This window comes from Corvus brachyrhynchos, unplaced genomic scaffold (assembly GCF_000691975.1).
Source record: "Corvus brachyrhynchos isolate BGI_N302 unplaced genomic scaffold, ASM69197v1 scaffold239, whole genome shotgun sequence".
In the NCBI taxonomy this organism is placed as follows: domain Eukaryota; kingdom Metazoa; phylum Chordata; class Aves; order Passeriformes; family Corvidae; genus Corvus; species Corvus brachyrhynchos.
Genome location: NW_008246057.1, coordinates 5,152,425 through 5,176,082, shown reverse-complemented (window position 1 = coordinate 5,176,082; position 23,658 = coordinate 5,152,425). Strand labels below are relative to the sequence as shown.

Here is a 23,658-nt window from a genome sequence, read left to right as displayed (position 1 = left end):
GAAACACAAAGTGATCAATCTATTAAAATAATGAAATTATTTAAATATACAGCAATCTTTCTGAATATTTAATTGACAATCCCTCCATTCAGCTCATTTTGTTACAGTTGTCTTCCTGTGGTTCTTGAGAGATTCAAGAAAAGAAAATTACACATCCATATTTTAAAAGAAAGTTGCTATGTAGAATTTTTTTTGTGTAACCACCACATACACAGAAAAGAAAGGTAAAGAATGTTTTGCCTCAACTGCTACTGTTTGAGTAGTTCCTTTATCAATTGGAGCTGAGTGATCCCAAAAATTACCCTAAAATTTTTTTCACTTACATGGAAATATTAATTTTTCTTGTCTTTATTTCAAATTTCTACTTGGTCTTAGAGTAAAAGAGATGATTATCAGTTCATTTTTATGTATCCTGATACAGTTTTCTATTAGAAACAAAAGTCTTATTGACCCTTTTGACTATATTCACATGGAGTTTTTTTAGATGTTATTTGACTTATGAAACTGAATTGCAATTTAATCTTCAGATTCTGTAAAACTGCTATAAAGTGTGAAGCCTAAAAGGTCACAAGGCAAAATGATACACTAATAATTCTGTAAGTACATCAGCCAACAAGTAATTTACAGTATCAAAAAGTCTACTGTATGCTCTGATCACTTGTACCTGACCACAGTAGTAGCTATCTTAAAATTTATAGCAAAATTTTCTACTGGTGTAGCAGTAGCCCTTTCACAGTAATTAATATTAGAACTCAACATATAAACCAAAACAGTATGGATGAGGAAGCAAAAATAATTCTCTGAATTTTTTAATTTTCCACAGGAATCACCAAGTAAAATAGGCAACAATTTCACCTTTTTGACATTAATTCTCAAAAAGAACATGAGTATCCTTGTAGTACAATAAAGCACCAAAACTGAAAGAATGGAAAGACTCGCACAGAATTCAGATCTATTATAACCTCATTTCAGGGAGAAAGAAACTATCCCATGCACTGGTACACTGCCTTTTATACAAGTCTGGCACACACCTGTATTAGCCACGGATAATATCCAGGATACAGCATCTTTAGGAAATCATAATCATTTTCTTTACAGGACGTGCTCCTAAAACAAAAACCGCATTCGCTTTTTTCCCCCTATAAAATGCTTATACACTGTTCTATTTATTTATTTGAACAAAGTTAACTGGGGTTTCTAGAAGTAGTACTGCACTCAAAGTACAGCAACATTTATTTGGTATATATTATTATAAATAACATGGTATTTAATTATTTCCTCTGTAACAGATTCCCCGTAAAAGAATGTTCCTGTATTTAACACTGAAAATCAACACAGAGCTAAAACACTAGTGCTTCGATCATTAGTCTCTCCCCAGGTAGTGCAACTCTTGACTATGATCTATGATCTATGAATCTGAAACTCCTTTCTTTCTCAAAGCCTAATTTACTCCATACACACCTGGAAATGCAACCCAAAACTGCCATCTTGATTTGAAAACAGGTAAATTTGCTTTTCACTATGTTTGATCTCTCGTCTGTTTATTTTTCTGTTCATTATTTTGGCTGCAAATGAACACAGCTGGGGGTCACTCTTCTACTTGTGCTGACTCACCTAAACTGGAAAGATCTTTATTGGCTTTCCCAGTCCCCTCTTCTAATTAAACTGTGTTGTACCCACCCCTCCTATGATACCTGTAGTTGACTTTCTGGAGTTCCTGAAACTGTGAGAAGGACTTTGTAAAAATAAAAGGTGTTCTGTTACCCACTATTCTTGCTTCTTTTGTGCTTATAGGTTGTCATAGGTTAGCAAGCATAGTCCCAAAAGGGATGTCCTTGCTAAGGAGTGCTTACAGCTTCCTCTGGGACGTGATAGAACCTATCAGCTGGCCAGTTTGAATATGGACAATTCTTTAAGCCACTTAAAGTGACCGCCTCTGTGATCCACACTTAAGAATAGACAAACTCCCCCCCAGGCTCTCTCTCGTTTCCAGTGCTGGGACAGGTGGCTGCGGGGCCTGAGCAGGGGCCAGTGGGCCCGGCCCCCGCCCCGGCGCGGGCCAGGCCGGGCCAGGCCACGGCTCCAGGATGACCCCCCCAGTAGGGCTGTGGGCAGCCAGAGCGGCTCGGAAACTGCCCCCCTCTCCACTGCGGCCAAGATTTCAGCAAAGGTATATGGGGGGTGGAGTGTTCAACTCGTGAGCAAAAGCACCTGCGCTGAGATAGGCAGATGCTGACGCAGCTGTAATTTCATGAGAAGTTTGGACAGGGAGAGATGAACCAGATGAGGACTTTTGCTCCAAATGGGAAAGGAGAAAACCTCAGTCCGTAGAGATGAACCAGATGAGGACTTTTGCTCCAAATGGGAAAGGAGAAAACCTCAGTCCGTAGAGATGCTCCCAGAGATAGTCCTAAAGATGAAGATGATGAAGACCCTTTGCTCCCAGGGAAGGAGAAGGGCCTCTGTTTTTGTTTCTGAACGGCTCAACCTTAAAATTGTACCCCAAAAAACTTCAAGAGTGGACCCTCGAAAGCAGTTGCGGGAAAAGCTGCAAGTCGGGGGAAAGGACTCACACTCAGGCAGAGAGACTCCTCTTCCTAAATGGACTGAACAGTATTTGGAAGTGGGCGGCTGTCTCGTTGTGATAATGTTTTCATAGCATGAGCAAGAAGAGACTTCTCTTTCTAAATGGACTGAACAAGGTTATTGTGGAAGTGGTAAAAAGACTGAACATCTTAAGGGTTGTCTTTTTTCATTGTCAGTGGGAGAAGGGAGGAAGGTGGGGGGAGGAGGAGAGTTCTGAAGGTGGTATAATTTTTTTTTCCTCTTTTAGGTCTGTTAATAAACTTCTTCATATTCTTTCAAGTTTGGTCCCTGCTTTGCATTTCTCCTAATTCTTATCTCACAGAAGATAAACAGTAATGAGTATTTTGGACCAAATCACTCCACTAAATTGGTGTTTCCGCCCGGTTACAAACCCAACCCGCTACATAGGTGAAGGAAAAACAGTAAAACAGAAAAGAAAAAACATGCCAAACTCATAAAATTCATGAATTATTGCCCAGGGCTGTTGAGCCAAGACAATCCTTTTCTCAATTAGGACTACTTCAGAGTTTGGCTTTTACTCATTATCAATGGTCAAAGTTTCAAATGAGGAAATACAACAAAAATTTTCAGGATGAAAACAAGGAGTTCACATAAAATATCTCTTCTTTCTAAACACTGTTCTTGACACTTTCCAGTAAGCATTCACATATTACAAAGTATGCATGGGTACACACCAGAATCCATGATAAATGTAAGAATTCATGCACTGGTGTGCAATACCTAAATTCCTTGACGTTCTGCTCAGATAGCTTCCAACACACTTTCAGTGAACTATGCTAACCTGCTTCACAGCTGAATGGTTAAAACATCTAGTTTAGACTGACACATAATTAGTTTCAACTTACAATACAGAAGGTTAGGACTTCATAATGTCACAAGAGATCAAAACTTGTTTCAGCTTCAAATCTTTGTGTTAGTAGTCTGTATTTATCCTGTAGAAACTGGTATAACCACCCCACTTCCCTGCAACTACAACTAGGTCTGGCAGGATTTCTCAAAACCCAGTTGTTATAATTTAAAATAAAATACTAAGATTATAGACTTCACTAAACATTAAAAAAAGTATTAAGTAATTCCTTACTTTTTTTAAGGGTAGAGAAATTCTAAATGGAAAAAACTTGGAAAAATGCTCATAACAAATTTAACTGGGACTGTCCTCCCAGAGAGAGGGGGAGAGAGAGGGATACAGAGTGAGATAGAAAGAGAGACTTTGCAGGCACTAGCTGAAGAAAATCCCCCATCTTTTTCTTTAAATAGGTGATGATGGGATAATTTTAAGAGAAGAAGCAGCAAGCTGAAGAAGAATGGAAAACAATCTTTCATGTCACCATGAAGGAGAAGCAGAGCCAGCCAAACTAAAAGAAAAAACACTGTCAATAATTTGACATAATGACTGCAGCCAAGCAGAGGCACAATGCTTCTCATCTTTTCAGGTCATACAAACTGTTCACCAACAGTGTATTGAAGAAAATATCAGAAACATTCACAGAAGCAAATGGAAAGCTTTGACACAATGTGTTCATGAGTTGTTTGCTCATTTTATCAATCAGATCAGAGCTTTTAAATATAGAGGATACACTAAGCAATCCATATACATCATATGGACATATAGACTTGAATGTCTACTTTCTCTACTGATGCATATTTAAGAATTCCTATGCATCAATATAGTATGTTCAAGAATAGTGTCACATGAACAAATAACAACTGAAAGAAAACGGTTTTCTTATCCTCATTATGTCACAAAGAGATCTCTTGAATTCTTTTTTACTCATTTAAGTACTTCATTCAAATATTTCTGAATTCTCTAAGCAAACCCCTATTAAAAATCTTGGTTTACCTTGTTCTCAAAGTTATGCAAAAAGAGGGGGGCAGGAGGGAGGGAAGCATGACACTAGATAATGATAGCCACCATGTATATTAACACTATCAATGGAAGCACAGTTTACCCAAAATGTTTCTTGAAGATAGATATTATAATGTAAATTCACTCCTGAATACAGTTTAGGATAGAGAGAGTGTGCATGCACAAGAACAAACACACGAGTGTGCTGGACTATGCTGTTAGCACAGTCCATAGCATGTTCCATAATTCTCCAAGACACTTCCTTTAGAAGAAAAAGGTCTGTCAACCATTGTAATTGTTAAGCCTGACTTTTGAAAATGCAAAATTTCCTAAATTCCAGGAAAAATATTTACATAGCATTGCAGCCCAAAATTTTTTACATGAAAAACAGTATCTTACTTATTCCTACATAATAGGACAAAAAAAAAAAAGCAACAGCTTATTAAATTGTAGGTACTGATTCTCATGTTAGAATAGTATCCATAGAACCAGAACCAAAGATCCAACCTTCTAGTGGTCTGTGTAATCAAACCTCAGTTTTATACAAGTGGATGAATGATAAATTACAGAAAGTAGCAATGACAAAAGTGCTCAGGGTATATTTTTGGATTACAGCATAGGCGAGACAACAGTTCAAATCTGGATAACAGCTAGAAATCATAAATACAAACATGTACAATCCCAAAAGCTGCCGCTGCAAATTTTAGGTAGAGGATAAAATACTTTTATGCTGAAGCATACTGATGGCACAGTATATTTCATCTATTGATTACAAATAGATTTGTTGTCTTCCTGAAAATTTTACTCTCAGTGACAGGCTGGAAAACTACATTATTGGCCTCCAAAGGGACATAGCCTCCTTAAAAGCTTCTGAAGACACCCATCCTTAACAAAAACTACAACTCTCAGGATAAATCCTACTGCTGCCCTCAATTTTCTATTACTTGAAGTACCAAAGTTTATTGTTACAAAGTTAAAATTGGCTAGTGGGCCAAGCAAATGAACCACCTTGGATTTTCCCTTTTAAGAGAAGTCAACAGCAAATGACTATAGGGGATGGTAGGAGCACAATAAGCCCAGAGTGATGCACTTGCAGCATTCTTTCAGTTTCCAGTTTGCAGCATGGAGACTTCCCTAACTCAGGGTGGTATCTTCATAATTAAAGTTGTTTGAAGATTTTTTTCTTCAACAAAAGTTCAAATTGTTCAGGTTCTAAACCCATGCAAAATGCTTTTCATCCTTGGACAAGTAGCCCAGCAGCTTAGTTACTCAACCACTCTTTTTTTCTAACAATATCACTCAGTAGAATTACAAGATGCTATCTAGATCTTGCATCAGATGAGATGGAAAGCACCTACTTCCTCTTCACCTTCTTCATGCACCTCATCATTTTAGAAACTTGTATTACATTCCTCCACTTAGCCAAATCCATACATAATCCACCACCTGGAAACTGTTCCATACCTTTGATCACACTTACCTTGTTTCCTTATCATTTTTTTAACTTTCAAGCCCTCTTTTTAAAATGGGACAGACAAAAGAGATTAGAACAGCATAGAGCATACTGAGAACAAGCTCATTTTAAAAGTAGCAAAGTGATGATTCCTCTCAAGGACTACTTACATAAACTCTTCTCCCTGCTATGTGGTAACAGCCAATGCTTCTACCACGGGCGCTTAGCTTTTTTATGAACTTCTAGTAAAAGGACTTTTTCAAAATGCACTTTGGAAATAAAATTAAACCATAATGTTGTTCACAGGTTCACTGATTCCTTCCAAAAGCTGCCAGATTTGTTCTTTACAGGAGGTACAGAAAATATTAAATAATACAGGGTTTTATCTTTTAAGCATTAATTCTGCTTATTTTACACTTTCTCCAAACTTCCCTGATGTACATGCCTAATTGTCTGTGCTCTCCTGAATCCCCTTGAAATCATTTTCAAAATCTAATGTCCTACCTACTCTATTCCATTCCACCCAATACTAAAGCAGTTTTGAGTATTGGCTTTCTTGTTTGCTCATTACCAGAGTCCGTAATAGGAGGAAAACACAGATATATATTAAACAGAGCAGACTTTGCAATTGACTCTGAAATTTTTACTAGGCATCCATGCACAGTACCCTAGTGATGCATTCAATCTTCTCAAACTGCTGGGGAGGAATGTAAGTCCTCCAGTGACCAAGCAAGCTACTAGAATCTCTTGAATTGAGAAAGGTAGGTAAAATTAAGAAAAATTTCTGAACTCCCGCTCTTGAGTTTTCCTGTCCTTTAATAAAAGTTTAAAATACCATAAAACAGTATTTGCTCCAGCACACTATTAAGAGACATAAACCAGACATCTGAGCATAAAGGCAGAAAGGATTCTGGATAGAATTGCCTATTGTGGGCAGGCTTATGTTCCAGAAGATTTCAGTCTCATATATGACATGCAGATAAAGTACGAAAAATACCATTTAGGAGTATCATTTGATAAGTGATTACTAAAAATGGTGAAGTTGTCCATTTCTCATTAGAAGAAAAGCCATTCTAAACCTTGAGTGGGCACAACTGCCTGCTCTAATTGCAGAACCTATTTCTCATTAAATTTCTCATGTTTATGACTTCTCAAAAGTTATTTTAGTGTTTTAGAGCACAATTCTTATCAAACAAACCATTGCTTTTCCCTGGAATAGTCATACCTTCAAGAAAAAAAAGCCACCACGTCTTATCCCATTCTGAGGATCCAACCTGGACAAGACATTATTGAACAACCTGGATTTCTGGAAATTAGTAAACAGTTATTACCATACAGAAGTTCTAACTCACAGAGCGAGGGACAGACACACAGTGTGAACATGCAGTTGAAACACTGAAGAGAATAACATACAGAAATAACTGCTGCCAGAATTTCAGACAATCCCTGACAGGGCTTCCACATTTGTAAAGCATCCATTTCTGACTGGCATTAGGATCTGCTTACACAGAAACTGGAGCATGACTGCAGTACTGTCTTTCAGTATCAGCTATACAATGCTAGTGGAGACTCTTTAGACTGCCTCTCAGATAGTTATATCCCATTTTCCCTGTACACACCACATTTGCCATGCTGTGTTCAGGAAGAAGGCAGGAAGAAAGAGTATTTTCTCAGTTTAGCTAAGCTTACCAGAAGTGCAGGGCTGATGCATGCCTAGAAATCCTAGACAATCTGTCACTGCATTTGCACAGGTAGACCCTGCAGCCTGATACAGAAACCTGACCCTTGCATGAAAGCACATATGCAGCAGACAGAGGGTTCCCATGACAAGAGACAGGTAACAGACAGATACAGACACTTAAAATACATACTCCTTTTATCCTTTTATCTTGGCTAAAAAACTCATACACACATAAACTAACCCCCCAAATGAATTGCAGACATAACCAAGAAATTTGTCTTGTAGGAGTTTAATGAAAAGGTACAAAGAAAGCAATATTTGACCTATTTTTCCTTTAAAATAAACCTCAGGAAGGTCCTGTGAAGAGTTTTGAGGCGAGTTATTTCTGCGTGTACTTCTCAACATTTGAAATGCATGTTCATGTTATTTATTGGATCCAGCAGACCTCTGAAAGGCTTTCCAAGCAGCATTCCATCCATCCACCCATCCATCCATCCATCCATAATCCAGACTTCAGGCATACGTTAGCAACAACTTTCCATAACTCAGGAGTGAGAAAGAACTCTGCAGGATTCCCTTTGAAGGTCATACATCTTTCTATTTTATCAGCCATAGGAATAGCTAATATGTACCTCAGCACACTCCAGTCCCTGGATATGAATTATCTCACTTTTATTCTAAAAATTACCAGGCCCTGACAAATAATTATATTAATATTTCTGTGTTGTTTTTAATACATCTGGTTAAATCATTATGCAATGCATGTATTTCCCCTTTGGTTATTTTATTACCAGTATACTTGAACTTAAAATGAAAAGTTATACTCTATTTTATACATGAACATTACATTTTCAGGTGGCACAGATCAATGTGAACTTTTTACTTGAATGTTAATGAGACTTTATTGAGGAAAGTGTTATAAAAGACGATTTAGTAATAAAAAAAAAGTTAATAATCTGGATATATGGGAATGTCTACTTAATTACATGGAAAAAATACTCATGGGATAATTCTGGTTTTCCCATATGAACAGATACAGATGAAAATACAAAAATGCTCATGCATCATCTACAGTTTAGAAGTCTTTTAAAGACAACCAGCTTTATCACACACAACGGAGATGTATTTTGCATATGGCCACACACAGCCTCAGAAGCAGGTTTTTATAAATCAGCATAAAAAATCAGAACATCTTGTAAGAATACAGGCTGGAGATGAATTCTGTGGAAAAGGACCTGAAATCTCAGTAGACAGAAACCTCAGACTGAGTCACTGGTAAGCCCTGGCAGCAAAGCCAGCCAGCAGCCTCCTGGCCCAGTAGATGGAGGGAAGCGATTACCTATTGAGGAATGGTTAGAGGATCAGGGGCATGGGTCATTGATAGAATTATGGGATCAATAAAAGAACTGTACAAACAATAGGCCTGCAAGCAAAGGTTAGTGTGAGAAACTGTCTGCATGAGAAAATCCCTGTGTGAGAAACAGGCCTGGGAACAAGAAGGGAGTTTGAGGATGTGCAGCTGTGCAGATAAGACCCAGAGAGGGGAGGGTGAACTCTGAATTCTTTTAATCATAACATAACTAGTAGAAGCTTGCCAATGTAGTCTAAGTATGTAGAAGCAGAAATGCGCTTTGATAGGTTTGAGTCAATTAAGAGTTAACAAGCTGGTATACTATATAAGTGTCTCTGGATTGCTAATAAACGGAGCTTGCTTTTATCAACCATATTGGCTGGACTGCAATTCCTCCCCCCGCCAGAGTCCACGGACCTTTTCCAACAATTACCCCCCCCAGCACTCATTGTGAAATCACAGAGGTTGGCAGGGACCTCTGGAGTCCAAGCACTGCCCAAAGCCAAGTCACCTGGAGCAAGCTGCTCAAGGCCATATGGACTCTGGTTTTGAACTTCCAGGATCAGGATTCTACAACCTCTCCGACCAAACAGTTCCAGAGTTCAATCTTTACTGTGTAGATCTCCCTTAAAATGTTTAAAAATGATTTATTGTATTTCAAGACCACATCTAAAATACCACATCCAGTTTTAGGGACCCTGATACAAGAAAAATGTGAATAAACTGAAGCAAGAGCAAAAGATCACCAAGATGCTCAGAGGTGCACATGCTCTTTCAGAGGCTGGGGAAACGGCTTGTTCAGCCTGAAGAAAAGAAAGCTCCAGAGCACCTAATCACAGCCTGATAAAACCAATGCTATCATGATGAGAAATCTCCATTTTTAATAGTGGTGCATAGCGGGAAGAGAAGAGACAAGCAGCATAAACAAAAAATGTTCCAGCTGGCTGTTGTGAAGAAACTTCAACATAAGGACGAGGAAGCACTGGATTAGATTAACCCCTAGAGACTGTGAAGTCTCTGTCCTTGGAGGGTTCATGATCCAACTGGACAAAGCTTTGAAAAACTCAATCTGACCTCAGACCTGGCCATACATTGAGCAGAATTATCATATGTTCTTAAGATTTCAGAAGCTCTCATTTGTTTTCCTGAAATAAATAAGAAGCAATTGCAGTGAGGCATAGTCTTTCTGGGACAAAAATGAAAGAAAAAATTTAGAGCACTCACGAAGCACTGAAAAGGAAAACCATTACATACATCATCATCCAAAATTGACTGCTATAAGACAGATATAGATTCCAAGATTAAATGATATTTTAGAGAGATAAAGTTATATCAAAAAATGCCCTAGTATTAGTTAGATCAATTTTTAAAATTTTAATAGAACTGTGATATAACACATGCACAGTCACTTAGAAGCCCAAACTTGGAGACAACCAACAGAAAAAGAAGATGCAAAGTAATCTAAGAAGAAAAAATAGATTAAACTATCATGCAAGATCAAACATTAACTAATGGAAAAGTTCTGCAAAACTCTAGCTGGAGCCAAAAACATACTTACAATAGGAACCTCCAGATGATAAAAAAACAGCATGAAGGAACCTGCTAAAGTGGCACATGATTTGAACAAGTTTTTTATTTCTTTTCTCAGCTAAGAACTGTATGCATGTCAGGAAGTGACTGTCTTGCTGCCCAGTGCCAACTCCTGTTCTTTATTCTACACATCTCTGTGGTTCAAAGATGTATTCTTATATTAAAAATACACAGAGTCACATTAGATACATAAGGGAGGGTGGATGAGTGAGGAATGAAGAAATAATAGATACTACACGTGGTAAAACTCAAGCAAGAAATACATATGTCTTAATAACACCTTTGACAATTCTGGAATCAAGAAAATAAGACTGTCTGGACGGATTGGAAAAATAAATGAGTTTTCTGTTAAGAATAATAAAGGGGTACAAATACAATCATACAATCATTCTTCCATTACACACTTCTGCACTGAAAGGACAAAAGTCACAAAAAAATGTATCTAGTTCATATTAGCCAAAAATTTCACAAGATGACTCTAACTGTTATCAAAGTGCACTCTTTAAATTTATCCAATATGGTAGGGCAACATGAAATGGAAGCTTATATTGACGAATAAATTAATGGCAATATTCTGCAGAGATTCTTTGATTGCAGTTATTACCACATGTCACATTCCTCTCTTCTAAAATCCCTGTACAGTTTATTCAGACACTTCAGACAAAACCATCACATACAGAAGTCCCTTATGCCATATTTTCAGACAAAAATAATTGTGCATCCAGAATGTAAGTCAGCTAGAACTACAGCATCATACAGTGAACCACTGAGAATCTTTAAAGTTCATCTAGTCCGAACCTCCTGCCATGGGCAGGAACAGCTTCAGCTAGCTCAGGCTGTTTAAAGCCACATCAGTCCTGACCTTGAACACGTCCAGGAAGAGGACATCCACAACTTCTTTGGGCTCTCTCATCATAGAAAATGTACTCCTTATGTCCAATCTAAATCTACTCTCAGTTTGAAATGTTGCCCCTTGTCCTATCTCTATAGGCCCTGGCAAAAAGCCCCTTTTAAGTACTGAAAGGTTCCAGTAATGTCTCCCCAGAGCCTTCTCTTCTCCAGGCTGAACAACCCCAATCTTCTCAGCCTTTCCTCATAGGAGAGATGCTCCAGCCCTCTGATCCTCTGCATCCACTCCAACAGGTCCATGTCTGTCCTGTGCTGGGGATTCCTGAAATGGCTTCAGCACTCCAGGTGGGGTCTCACAAGAACAGAGCAGAAGGGCAGAATCCCCTCCCTCACCTTGCTGCCCACCTGCTTTGCATGCCCAGGATCCAGATGGCTTTCTGGGCTGCAAGTGCACATTGCCGGTCATGTCCACCAGTATCCCACGTCCTTCTCTACAGGGTTAGTTCTTCCAACCAACTCAACCTGCAACTACATGGCTGTTTTATCTGTTAAGTAAAGTGGTATCATCACAGAAAGGAAAGGAAACAGGAGAATGGAAAAAGAAAAACAAGAAACCCCTTTATTTCAGCAGCACTGCAGTTGCACTGAATTAACTGTAGCATCATTAGTCACACCACTAGCATAATCTTTCAAGCCTGCTTTTGATAGATGAGTGCATCCTTGAATACATCCAACACCATTCCATTTATGCAACAGCTTAAATTTTCATTGATGCAATTTAATTCCACTGCAATTAGTTTCCATATTTTGCTTCTCAGTGCCTGACAGTTTTGCATGAAAACAGAATTTTAAGGAGAAATCACCTAATCTGTGAACTTCCTTTCCTAGAAAAAAAATAGAGCAACAGGCCAGTGACAATGATGTTCCAGAAGTAGGTAAAACAGTTGGAGGGTTTGCATTTCTTTACCTGGGTTTCTTCCTTTCCAGTAGATTTCAAGCTCTCATTTTTTTTCTTTATAACTTTTCACATATTTTTGCTATGTGGTCAAGTACTTTAAAATTTAGGAATTCTGAGAGATTGAAATAAGCAAACCAGTATTTGTTACAAGAATTGACATGAGAAAATGACTATGCATTTCAAAAATGCTACACAGAATATTGAGCTTGATTTGACCTTTAACCAGGAGAAATACACTTAAAAAACCTTCAAAAAAGTTTAAGCCTTCTATTGTTGACTCAATTTTATAACAGTTTTGTCAAAAATGAACTCTGTTGCAAGTTCCAATTCACAATGCACCTTAGCCAGTGAAACATTCATATTAAAACGTAAGTCATAGGAAAGAATGTTGTAGATACTTCTTATCTTCATAAAATTTTAAGCCCATGAAAATTTACCCAAAAATCTACCATTATTAGACTCCAATTTGCTGCATGTAGCAGAAAATTGTGCCTTAATTCATAGATTTTCCACATTTGAAAAAATTCAAACATTCAGTGAAGTAGCATAAGTATCAAGTTTTAAATGTGTATTTTAAAAATATGAAGATAATTTCAGGAACTATTAAGACAGAAATCACTTTTAGGTTGCTATATTATTGACTTAAAAATTAATAAATAAGCCAGTTTTTCACCCCCTCAGTGAGATTCTGAGCAACCATTCTACATGCTTGGTGACAGAGTTGCAAAACATGCCTCTAGAACCGGAGGTTTCAATTCTGCTCTAGAACATCACACCACAATGAAACATGAAGACATTTTGACCAAGAGAGGTTGCACAGGTTTTTTTTTTTCTGTTTTCCTTTCTATGCCAAACTAGCAGTGGATTTCTCCAATGGGAAAATCGACTTCTCCCTTGTTTTTTATAGATGTACTCTTTTTCAGCCTTAAAGTAGTTCACAACCATGACATTAATCAGTTAAGTCCACTACTTACAGACTGGAAAAATCAATTTACCTGAATGCCATCAAGCAACTTGCTCATGCACCAGTAACTGTCAGCCTCTATGTTCTGCAGCACTTCTTCAGGCAGACTGGAAACATCAAAATTTTCCACTTCTTCTTCTTCTGTTTTAGGAAAAGAGAGAGAAAGACAACTCAATGAAGTGCACATAATAAATAAAGCAAGAATGAGGAAAATAATTGAAAACAAAGACAACCACCACTTATCTTCTTCTCAGAAACTTCAATGCACATTTACTTAAACAGGGACTAAATTAATCATTTATTGCTCAACTGTGTCATCTAATGGCTTTAAATGTTAATGAATACTTAATTTCTTGCAGACTGTGAAAATCTCGAATCATGCCTGGTTAACCAGAATTATTATATAATAAATTACTTTATTCTAAACATTTCACACCTGAAAGAGGATCAGAAGCACTTTGAGAGTCCTATATATGAACAATCCCTAAGAAGATGACTGTGTTTGCACCACGCACAGAATGTGCAAATATTTTGCCAGTCTTCACAGAAGAAAAAGCCCTGAAAAATACTTTTCAGAAAACCACTGAAATTTATTTAGAAAGCAGACTACAGCTTTTCAAGGAAGATTTGTTTTTCAGGCAAGCATTTGGTATTAGAAGGAAATCAGACAAAAGAAAACACATGATTCCCACTCCTACCCCACAAAAAACTCTGTGATTCTCAGCAGTGGAAAAGCACAGAATCCAAATGACGCCTCATGCATGGAAACTGAGTCTTCCACACAAATGCATTTAAAGAAATTCACACTTCAATATGAACCAACATTTTACACTGTCTTTTTAAGGCATGGCATCTGAATTAATCCATTTTGAAAAGAAACACAATGTGCTGGCCTGCCACCTAACTCCCAAAGTTCCAAAGCTCCAGAAGAGAGTTTAACATGACCTGTGAAGGCTCTGTGTAAATGCTGTAGCTTCCTTCTTGCAGGGGCTCACAGTGTATTACTGTATCAAAATGAGTAACAAAGAAGTATCTGTCCCAGCCCTGGTTTATTCTCAAGGAGACGGAGGTGCAGAAGAGATCAATTTTACCTAAATTGTGCATGGTATACCCAAGAAGGAATTTCCTCCTTTACACAACTGCAAGGTAGCATAGAGTAAAAGGTAAGAGAAAACCAAGAATATACAGTATCCTGAAAGTCCTCTATTGCCTGTCTCACAGCTTTGCAGTATGTAATTAGAGATCCCCAAGTACATCTTTAGGTTGTTACATTTGATTATGTTACCTTTTGTCCATTGGTAACAACCATTATAATTACATATGTTTTAAAATAATTTTAACATACCAGTGATTTTACCACGACTAGTAGACACTGGTAGCAAGGTGTTACCAAAGCATTCTTGTTTGCATTGGTGTCTATATGTGGGTGTACATCTTCTAAGGGATCACTGGTTTTGGATTGTGAAATATTAATAGCTGTAGGACAAGAAGATTAGGTTGTGCTAATAAAGCGTTAGTTAACATATTTACTTACTAGGGAAATCTGGTAAATAAAACAGGGGATTGCAGCAGACTCCATAAAATAACAGCATGGGAGGATCTCAGAGGTGGCAGGGTTGTAAACAATGGACCAGTAGTCATTCACTGGTAATTAAAGGAATGCCACCTTTGCATTTGAGTGCAGTTTTAAAAACCCAATTCCTAAAAGCAGATAAACAAGTATTTAACAGATTTCAAATACTCTATATAATAAACACAGATATAGCACAAGCTCCAGTTAAGGAACATTTGACTGACAGAATGCTATGCAAAATCATAATCTACATATTTAGCATTTATTCATTTATTTGGGTATGTACATAGTGCAAAATGCTTGTTTTTCCATGCAATTTTAAGGGCAAAAGCAGTCAAGCTCCATGCTGCTCTCTCCCTCTTTTTTTTTCTTTTTTTTCTTTTTCTTATTTGGATGAGGAAGTAAACATACTAGAAAAGTTTTGAAAGAAAAGCACAAGGGATTTCAGGACAAACAACAGAAGTAAAAATAAGAAAAAAACACCCCAAAAGTACATATGATATTATTTGTGCTTGAGAACATAATTGCAATTTCTGGTTTTAAATAACATTAAATTTATTTTCAATGAGTGAAATCTGAATGGACAGTAATTTAAAGACTGAATAAAAGAATACGGACAGAAATAGCAGGCCAGTGTGTGCAATATCTGGGGGAGTGAAGATCACTGCCCAAATTTCCCAATTACAAAGTCTTACAGAAGCATTTCTCATTTTCTTCAGTTTCCTGCAGAGATCTTTATCATGTTATCTATACAACTGTAAAAGACAGGAAATAGTTGCCTGGAGGAAAACTGTTGTAGCATGGAATCTATGACATGCTGATCTGAATACGTGCATTGCTGTAAGCATGGTATTAGCTGTTCTTTACTTATTCCCAGGGTATGCTTCTGAAACTTCCCACCATGCAAAAAGACTTTTTCTAAACAGCTTTAACTGGCTCCACTCACAAAGCCAGAGACATAAGGATAAAACAAAAATTTAAAAAAATATTACTTACAGATTTAGTTTCCCAATGACAGTAGAAAATAAACATGCTAAACAGCTTGCCTCCATTAAAAGTAGGTTTTAATTCAAGATTAAGCCTAATGGATGATTTTGATGGAAGTTGTTCAGAATGTTAAAATTAAGTTCACAACTGATCTCTGTCATTTAGATGTAATAGATTTCTTCTAAAGAGTGCTGGAATTTCACCTTTTCAGTACACATCGGGGTAAAAATACAAGCAACCAACAAAAAGGTAGCTTGCATTCAGAACTTCTCTAAACCTGTTACCAACACCAAAATTCAGTCTTTATAAAGCGGGAAAAAAAATGTAACTTGATAGTTTTCATACTTCATCACACTAAGCAAGCTCCTACAAAAGAGATCTCTTTAAATAAAGCACACATTCTCCCAAAGGAATTTTTTCTAAAGAAACAGACATTTAATTGTGCTATTAATGTTTTAACTGTAGCTTTTTACCTTGAAATTGTTTCTCAACACTCAGAATCAGCAAAACTCAGATGAATTCACTGGAGTGGGAGGTAGGGGACAAAATGGGCAAGAAAGACGCAGTGCTGAAGCCCAAAACAGACTGCAAGGTCACCAATAAATTATGATTGTTCTTTACATACACCCAATATACAAAATAATAAATAGAAACACTAGATTAGTTAATTAATTGAACATTTTAAAATTGGGTGGTTTTTTAGCACTAATTTGTGTAAAGGCATAATGTATTTACCACATATCTCAAATCCAAATTATGTATCTCTTGCAGCAGAGCAAGGAAACCATTCTGACCACACATGCACAGGTGTTTGTACAAAACTTACTTTGCTGTAATCTGCTTCAGATATTGCATCTTCAGGTAGACCCAACATAAAAGTTACCACCCAAGTATGCAGAGTACAAAATCATACACACATGATGGCATGAAGAGGTGCACAGTAATATTTCCACATCTAGAAGATCTTACATGTTCCACTCCAAACTCAGTTTTCAAAAAGCCTTACAAAACAGCCTCTCAGTCACTGCTGCACTACGGCAATGTTTTTCTAAGATCAGGACATAATAGAGCATTTAAATGTAAATTCTTTCAGTAACAATTGCCTAATTAAATATGTATATTACCATATCAGTATCTCTCATTGAAAAAGTCCTAGTTACATGTTAATCTTGATAGAAATAGCTCTTGAGCTGTAAAGGATGAATCATTAAAATAAAATCTTTCCTTTCTTTATAGTACTACAGTCACAATGGTAAATTTTTTTTAAAAACTTAATCATCCCATCAGTCCAGGCTTAGGTAAACATGACCTTACTTCATTTCAAATATTCCGCTATAACCAGTCATGTTCTCACATAAATGATGTATTGATGACTTGTCATTTTAACAATCTTACACAATTTCATTCAGATGCAATAGGAAGCAAGATAAATATCTTTATACATCAATATAAGAATGATGTTTCAAACATTAATCATTATATTTTATTAATATGAATTCTCTAAATAATTTTACTGCACATGGCAACGGTTACAATCTTGCGTGACCTGGCGAGCACAGTAAATCATCCTGTCCAAAAACATCTTGATCACATGGACTCAATTTTTATGCTCATAAAAACTAACATATAATTAATAAAAATAATTAAAAATAAAAAACAACCCTGCAAGTACTCTCAATTTGCTTTATCACAAAAAAGTAGATATTTCATATCCTTTTCCCTAATTCCAGATTCTGTATGAAAGTAATCAGTAAATCATTCAGAGACTTCCTCTAGTGGGCCAAAATTGCTTGCCAGTACGATCTTTTATACACAGGCTTTTTCTTGGCTAGATTTTAATGGCAGGTATCTTTTTTTCCTCCACACTAAATAATCCAGAATTTGCTCTTAATTCATATTCATAATCCACTGCACATATCTACACAAAATCAGACCTGTTTTTAAGGATGATAAATTTACTTGAAAAAAGGAAATTCTCAGCTCATGTTGCAAATTAAACAAAAGACATTGGTTCCTCATAGGCTGCAGACTGAGATTACTGCTTCACAAGTCAGACAGGAGGAAGATGAAAAATATCTTTACTACTTCAAACGCTCTATGACCAAAACAGGGTACAAAGGAGGATTAAGTAAACCTGGAGGTACCAACAAGTCTTTGACCCACAGAACTTGCATAATGCCAAATACAAGACTGGGAACCTCTTCCACACAGGTGAGAAATCAGCCAGTAAATGCAGTTTGAAATTACAGTAAGGAGTATAAGCAGCATCCTTGGGTATGACATTATTATGAAACAGAAGCCTTCAAAGCTTCTAAGATGGCAGCTCTCAAAATTGGATTTCAGCAACAATGAACAAAATTCTCAGCATAAATTCTTCTTACAGTACTCACTTCAATAGGTTTGCTGCTGTCAACCAAAGCAGCTTGCCAGGGAGAAGTTGTGCATGTGACACCGAATTACAGGACTCACAATTAGCAACCAGTATGCATGATGAGCACAGGATGCTGATGAGTATGTTCTTAGAATGCCTCATAAGGGAATTCCCTGAGAAATCCAAAAGGTGCTTGGAGAATAGGAAATGAAAGATTAAAGGTTGAACATGTCTCCCACACTGCATTTTTAATTAACTAGTTTGCCCTTTATCATTTAATTTTTCAAAGCATCAACACACATAACCACAAACACGCAGAGAGAAAACACCAAGTGTGGGACAAGAGTAAACCATAGTATGGTCAAACAAGTCTAAAGCAAACCTCAGGAACCCATGCCTTCCCTGTGTTCAGGTATGGGATTGATTAGACAGTTATTTCAGAACTATCACTCCAGCACTGGAAAAGCCTTCTAAAAGAATCTGTAAATTAATGTAGTTTTGAAAAAGAACTATTTATTGGAGATGGAAAAAAATCAACTGCACTAAAGGCTACAAAATATTTAAAAGATGAAGAAACCAGTATATGTATCTGCATATGCAGGGATGGATTTTAAAAGTACTGAAAATTAATGCTTCTTAACTGAAACTATTAAATAAAAAGAAAAATCAAAATAAGAAATTGTCTTGCATGTAATTACTTAAAAATAAAAGACTGGCAAAGACAACTCATTTGAACAATTCCGTAAACAGAAATATGTTTAAGACATTACCTGGATAACTTCAAAAGCCCAAAGGTTCAATTCTAACTTGGGTAAATATAAAATTAATACAAATTATCCAAGCACTTGTATGTAAATATAAAAACTTCTAAAAATTCAGAAATGTAATTTTTTCGGTGACAGAAGACTGAAAACTTTGCCACTGTCAAGTAAGCTTACCACCCATTCACATATGACCATAACTCTATGTAAGTATAACTTCACTCACTCATGAAGCAATTTTTACTTTAACCCATTAATGTCCCTGAATGGCATAACAAACTGAGGAAAAACTGTCCTTCAGTGACATCATCCGCACACATCTATGACAGTGGCAGTTTGCTGCAACCCACACTGTGCAATATCCAACTCTCAACTGGATAGATATGTCCCTTTTCTTAACCAAAAATTACATGCTTCCTTATTTTGTAAGGTCCCACATCATTCACAGCTAATAAGAAATCCACCTTACAGACTTCTTGCCTTATTTACAACAGAAATTAAGTACCATCCATTATTTCCACTTTTTAGCACAAACTGCAAATACTGAATTTGAAGAAGTATATTTGAGGAGAATGCACTCTGCAGGAAACACTACTTATATTGCTTAATTGCTGAATGCATTCCTTAACTACTTTAATCTGCTGTGATTTACATTTTCCTAATCAAACTGCTACATATGCTTCTGAGGCAAGCCACAAGGCCTGCTTTTTTCATAAAATTCAAACATATTTTTACATTTCATATAGGTATTTATTATCAAGAAAAAGAAATAATCAAACCTCTACGGAAAAAAAAAGCCTGCTCTGTTGAAAAATAGTATGATCTCTAATTTTCTTCAACAATGTTACTGTAAGAAAAGTAGTTGTCTTTAAACTTCAGTCATACTGCAGTAAATTTTTATCTCATAATTGACTAAAGCTGGAACACGTAAATCAGTTCACAAATATTTTTTATGAGAACACAATTCATAAGCCAATTTTTTTAGTGTACTGAGTTTTGTCAAAACGAACGTGCTATAAAAGCATAAAGTATTCTCTGCTCCTGTGAAATAACGCAATGAAAGCCTACAGAAGAAAAACTGTTTTGCAAGAAAACTTTTTTGCCTTTTTTGGTTATTGTGCTTAAGTACTTAATTTTTCACTTCTGCTTTAAAAATTTCTTTTCCACAGGTTAAAGTAAAAATTTAAAATACCAAATTTCTCAAATAAAAAACAAGTAAAATATCCCCATGCTAATGAAAAACCCAATGACCTTATTATTACTATGAGTAAAAAAGGTTTGCATTTAAACTACAAGCAAAGCCAACTCAAATTGAAGTTGCAGCACACAAACTTCTGACATTTATTTGTATTGGTTTGAAATCTATAAATTATTAACTAACCATACATCTCATTGGAAATAAGACCAAAAAAAATTTCTTACAATTCTGTTTAATCACTCATCCACCTAATTTGAAAATCTTTTCTTAGATCTTCAGCTGCTACTGATCTATGTAACAGGATTGGAATGTTATGCTTCTGGCATTCGTAAAGCAGGTTGTCATTGCTTAAGCGACTCTTTCTCTTTTAGCTTTTCTTCCCATGAGTTACTTCATAATAAACACATAAAGTTGTGATATTTGGATGTCAAAAGCCACTTTTAATGGCAAAAAAGCCATTAAAGTAATTTCCCAATCTGTTAGAAAGCATGTTTGAGAAGACTTCGATCTGGAAGTATAACCACCCCTGTGCCGCTTCACTATAGAGGGATGATCATTAATTATAACTACATGGAGACCACGGGGAGAGGAGAAATAATAAGAATGCAGAAGCCAGAACTAAAATATGCTGCTCCCTTTGGAATATATGTCTCTCCCATAGCTATATTTATTGCAATTAACTTCCTTCTTCACAATTCTTCCATTTTTATACCTGAAGAAATCTTTTGGTTTCTCTTTAATTTTACTTTACTGCTTTTACCATTATCCAAGATATTGTTATCCATTTTATTCCCATGACACAACATTTCCAGTCTGTAGTTTCAAACAGAATACCTTTCACTAATCTCTCATGACTTCCTCACAGTATTAGTCTATTAATCTCTTAATTGCCTTCAAAAATGAGACAATATAAACCACAAAATGTATTTCAAACTCGAGAAATGAATTTTTACACTAGCATTCATATTATAAAATTAATTTCATTTTTAAAATACTGAGAGTGTGCACTAAGCATCATGAAATAACACATCTTCTTTAGACAGATACATCTGAAAATTTAGAAACACATATATAGATGCAAAATAAACTTTAAAAGCAGATAATTTAAATCCACATCATCCTATGCAGTAAAAGAGGACCTTCATTGACAGATCTGTTTTAATAAATACATGGGAAACAAAAATTCTTTTTCCTCAAGTTCTTTTTAGTATACATCACAGAAGGAAAAAAAAAAAGGCAAACTTGAATAATACAAAAAGACTGTGATTTAAAAGACAAATCTGACTTAGCTGAAAACATCAAACACTTCAAATCAATAGAAAGGCTAGACCTGACTTATTTATTCTGATTACTTATGATAGAAGTTTGATTAGCCCCATTTGACCTAAGAATTTTTTTATTAATTCAGAGATTTCTTCTATACATCTCTTATGGCAAAAATTCAAAAGAATGGCTCTGATTTTGCCCATAAGACAGGATTTGGAAAGTTTCTTCACAAGAAACATCTAAGTAAAAAATCCACATAGGTCTCCTGCTATGAGGTGGCATTTTATAGGTTCCATGACACCAGTGTCAGACTTTTTGCCTCTTTGATAGACTTCCTGGCACTGATATGATTGAAGAAATTTTTATTAGTAACTTTCAAGTCCCTACTTGGCTTTTCCTCTAAAGTGTAAAACCATGACAGTCATCTAAAAGATGGGCTTTAAATGGGCTTGAACTCCTCAGCTGCTTTTCAGAGGATTCGCTTTAAAGCACAGCTTTACCACAAAAAGTAAACGGAGGATGGGCCATACACTGTAGTATGCTGATCAGTATTCTCAAGACAAACTTTGGTATGACATAGAAGCATGCAACAAATATTTAAAACAAACAAGCTAAAATAAAAGCCAACCCAAACCACTGAATTCCACCTACAGATGCCTCCACTCACAATAATGGGGAGAGCAATACAACAAATAAAAAGAAGCTCTAAATTTAAGGAAATATAATCCAATTATTATTGCTCTAGCATCAGTAAGAAATCTTTGTAATGTTAGGAAGAGTAGGAAGATGATTGTAATTTCATGCCTACAGATTTAGCCAAAAAACTTTTTATGAAATGGCAATTGCCAATTTTTCAGTTAGTATCTTACGCCACCAAAGATTAAAAATTTTCATTTAATCCCCTATGTACCAGGAAAGCCAGTCATATATAGCAACATATTTAAGAAAAGAACATTTAACTTAAACAGTGGTACCCTGAAGCAATTACTACCAGGCATCAGAAATCATTAGGTCTGAAAAATCCTCAGTCCAACACTTATTTTAATCTTTGAGAAAGTAGGTGTTTGCTTCTTCCATAGTTGCTCTTACAGCTTTTCTCCACACCCAACCTTTCTTAATCCCTTGAGATACTTTTTTTAAAGCTTGTAAGTCAAAAAATGCAAAAAAATCAATGCAAAACAGATCAGAAAATGCAGCCACTGTTGCTACACTTTCAATGAAAATATGATAATTAGTCATGATACTGTTTTGAAACATTTACTTAGGTAGGGTAAAGTGACAGGTTTCAGACTCGGAGCACAGCAACTTCATATGTAGATGCTTTTCTGAAAATAAGTTATATAGATTGTTCTTTCTTTGAAGATCACTTAAAAATTTAAAAAATTTGCAAGACTAATAGACTAAAATTTCGGGTGTTAAGGGAGGTTGGGGATGTTTTTGCTTTGTTTTAAACAGACACTCATAAGAGACTACAAGCAATTAATAACATTACTCAAAATACTGCTTTTCTCTCACATGCAAAGCTAAAAATAACAGGCAATTAAGCAGTTGGATATACTTAGGATAATCTTAATGTCTCTTTTTCACTTCTGACAGCTATTGTTAATAACAGCCAGAGAATTCTAACTTTAATTAGGCTTATTCCACTGCAAATAGATAGAAGCATTTTTTAAAATTATCCACGAAACCAGTTTTAGTTGAATTACATTAATTTTTTCCAGAAAGATAGCAAAGCTGCGGTACATCCTACTTTGTCAACTAATACATCCTTATGATTTAAGTATCCAGGACTATTACTACTCTATATCTGTAATCAACTGATAAAAAATATTTTATCACAGCCCACATTTTATTCAAGCTAGTAATATGTGCCAGTTCATAAGAACAAGAATTTTCATTTTACAGTTTGTGCAGTTAACTGAATGGATTTTCAAGAAATTCATTTTGTTTCCGTGGAGGTCCTGAAGATTACTGGAGTTACTTTCTCCATCACATCAGTATGATATGACTTTGAACACTTTGATTACTAAGAACTACAAATATACTTTAAAGAAAGAAGTAAGATTTTAGAAAACGTGACAGAATTAACATAAAAAAAAGTCTACGTAGAAAAAGCAAAGGAAGAGGGCAAAGCTCAAGATGCAACAATACATCCAACACTTCAGATGAACCATTCTAATTAGCTCAGAAATCTGACAGTATA

General features: G+C 36.0%; 1 protein-coding gene across 1 annotated transcript in view; it reads right to left on the bottom strand.

Moving 5' to 3' along the window:
* Positions 1-23,658, bottom strand: part of TBC1D22A (TBC1 domain family member 22A) — a 145,647-nt gene that overhangs the window by 81,834 nt on the left and 40,155 nt on the right. Inside the window, exon 9 of the mRNA XM_008642535.2 lies at positions 13,331-13,440. Within this exon, the coding sequence (XP_008640757.1) occupies positions 13,331-13,440 (110 nt within the window). The remainder of the gene's footprint in view (positions 1-13,330; positions 13,441-23,658) is intronic.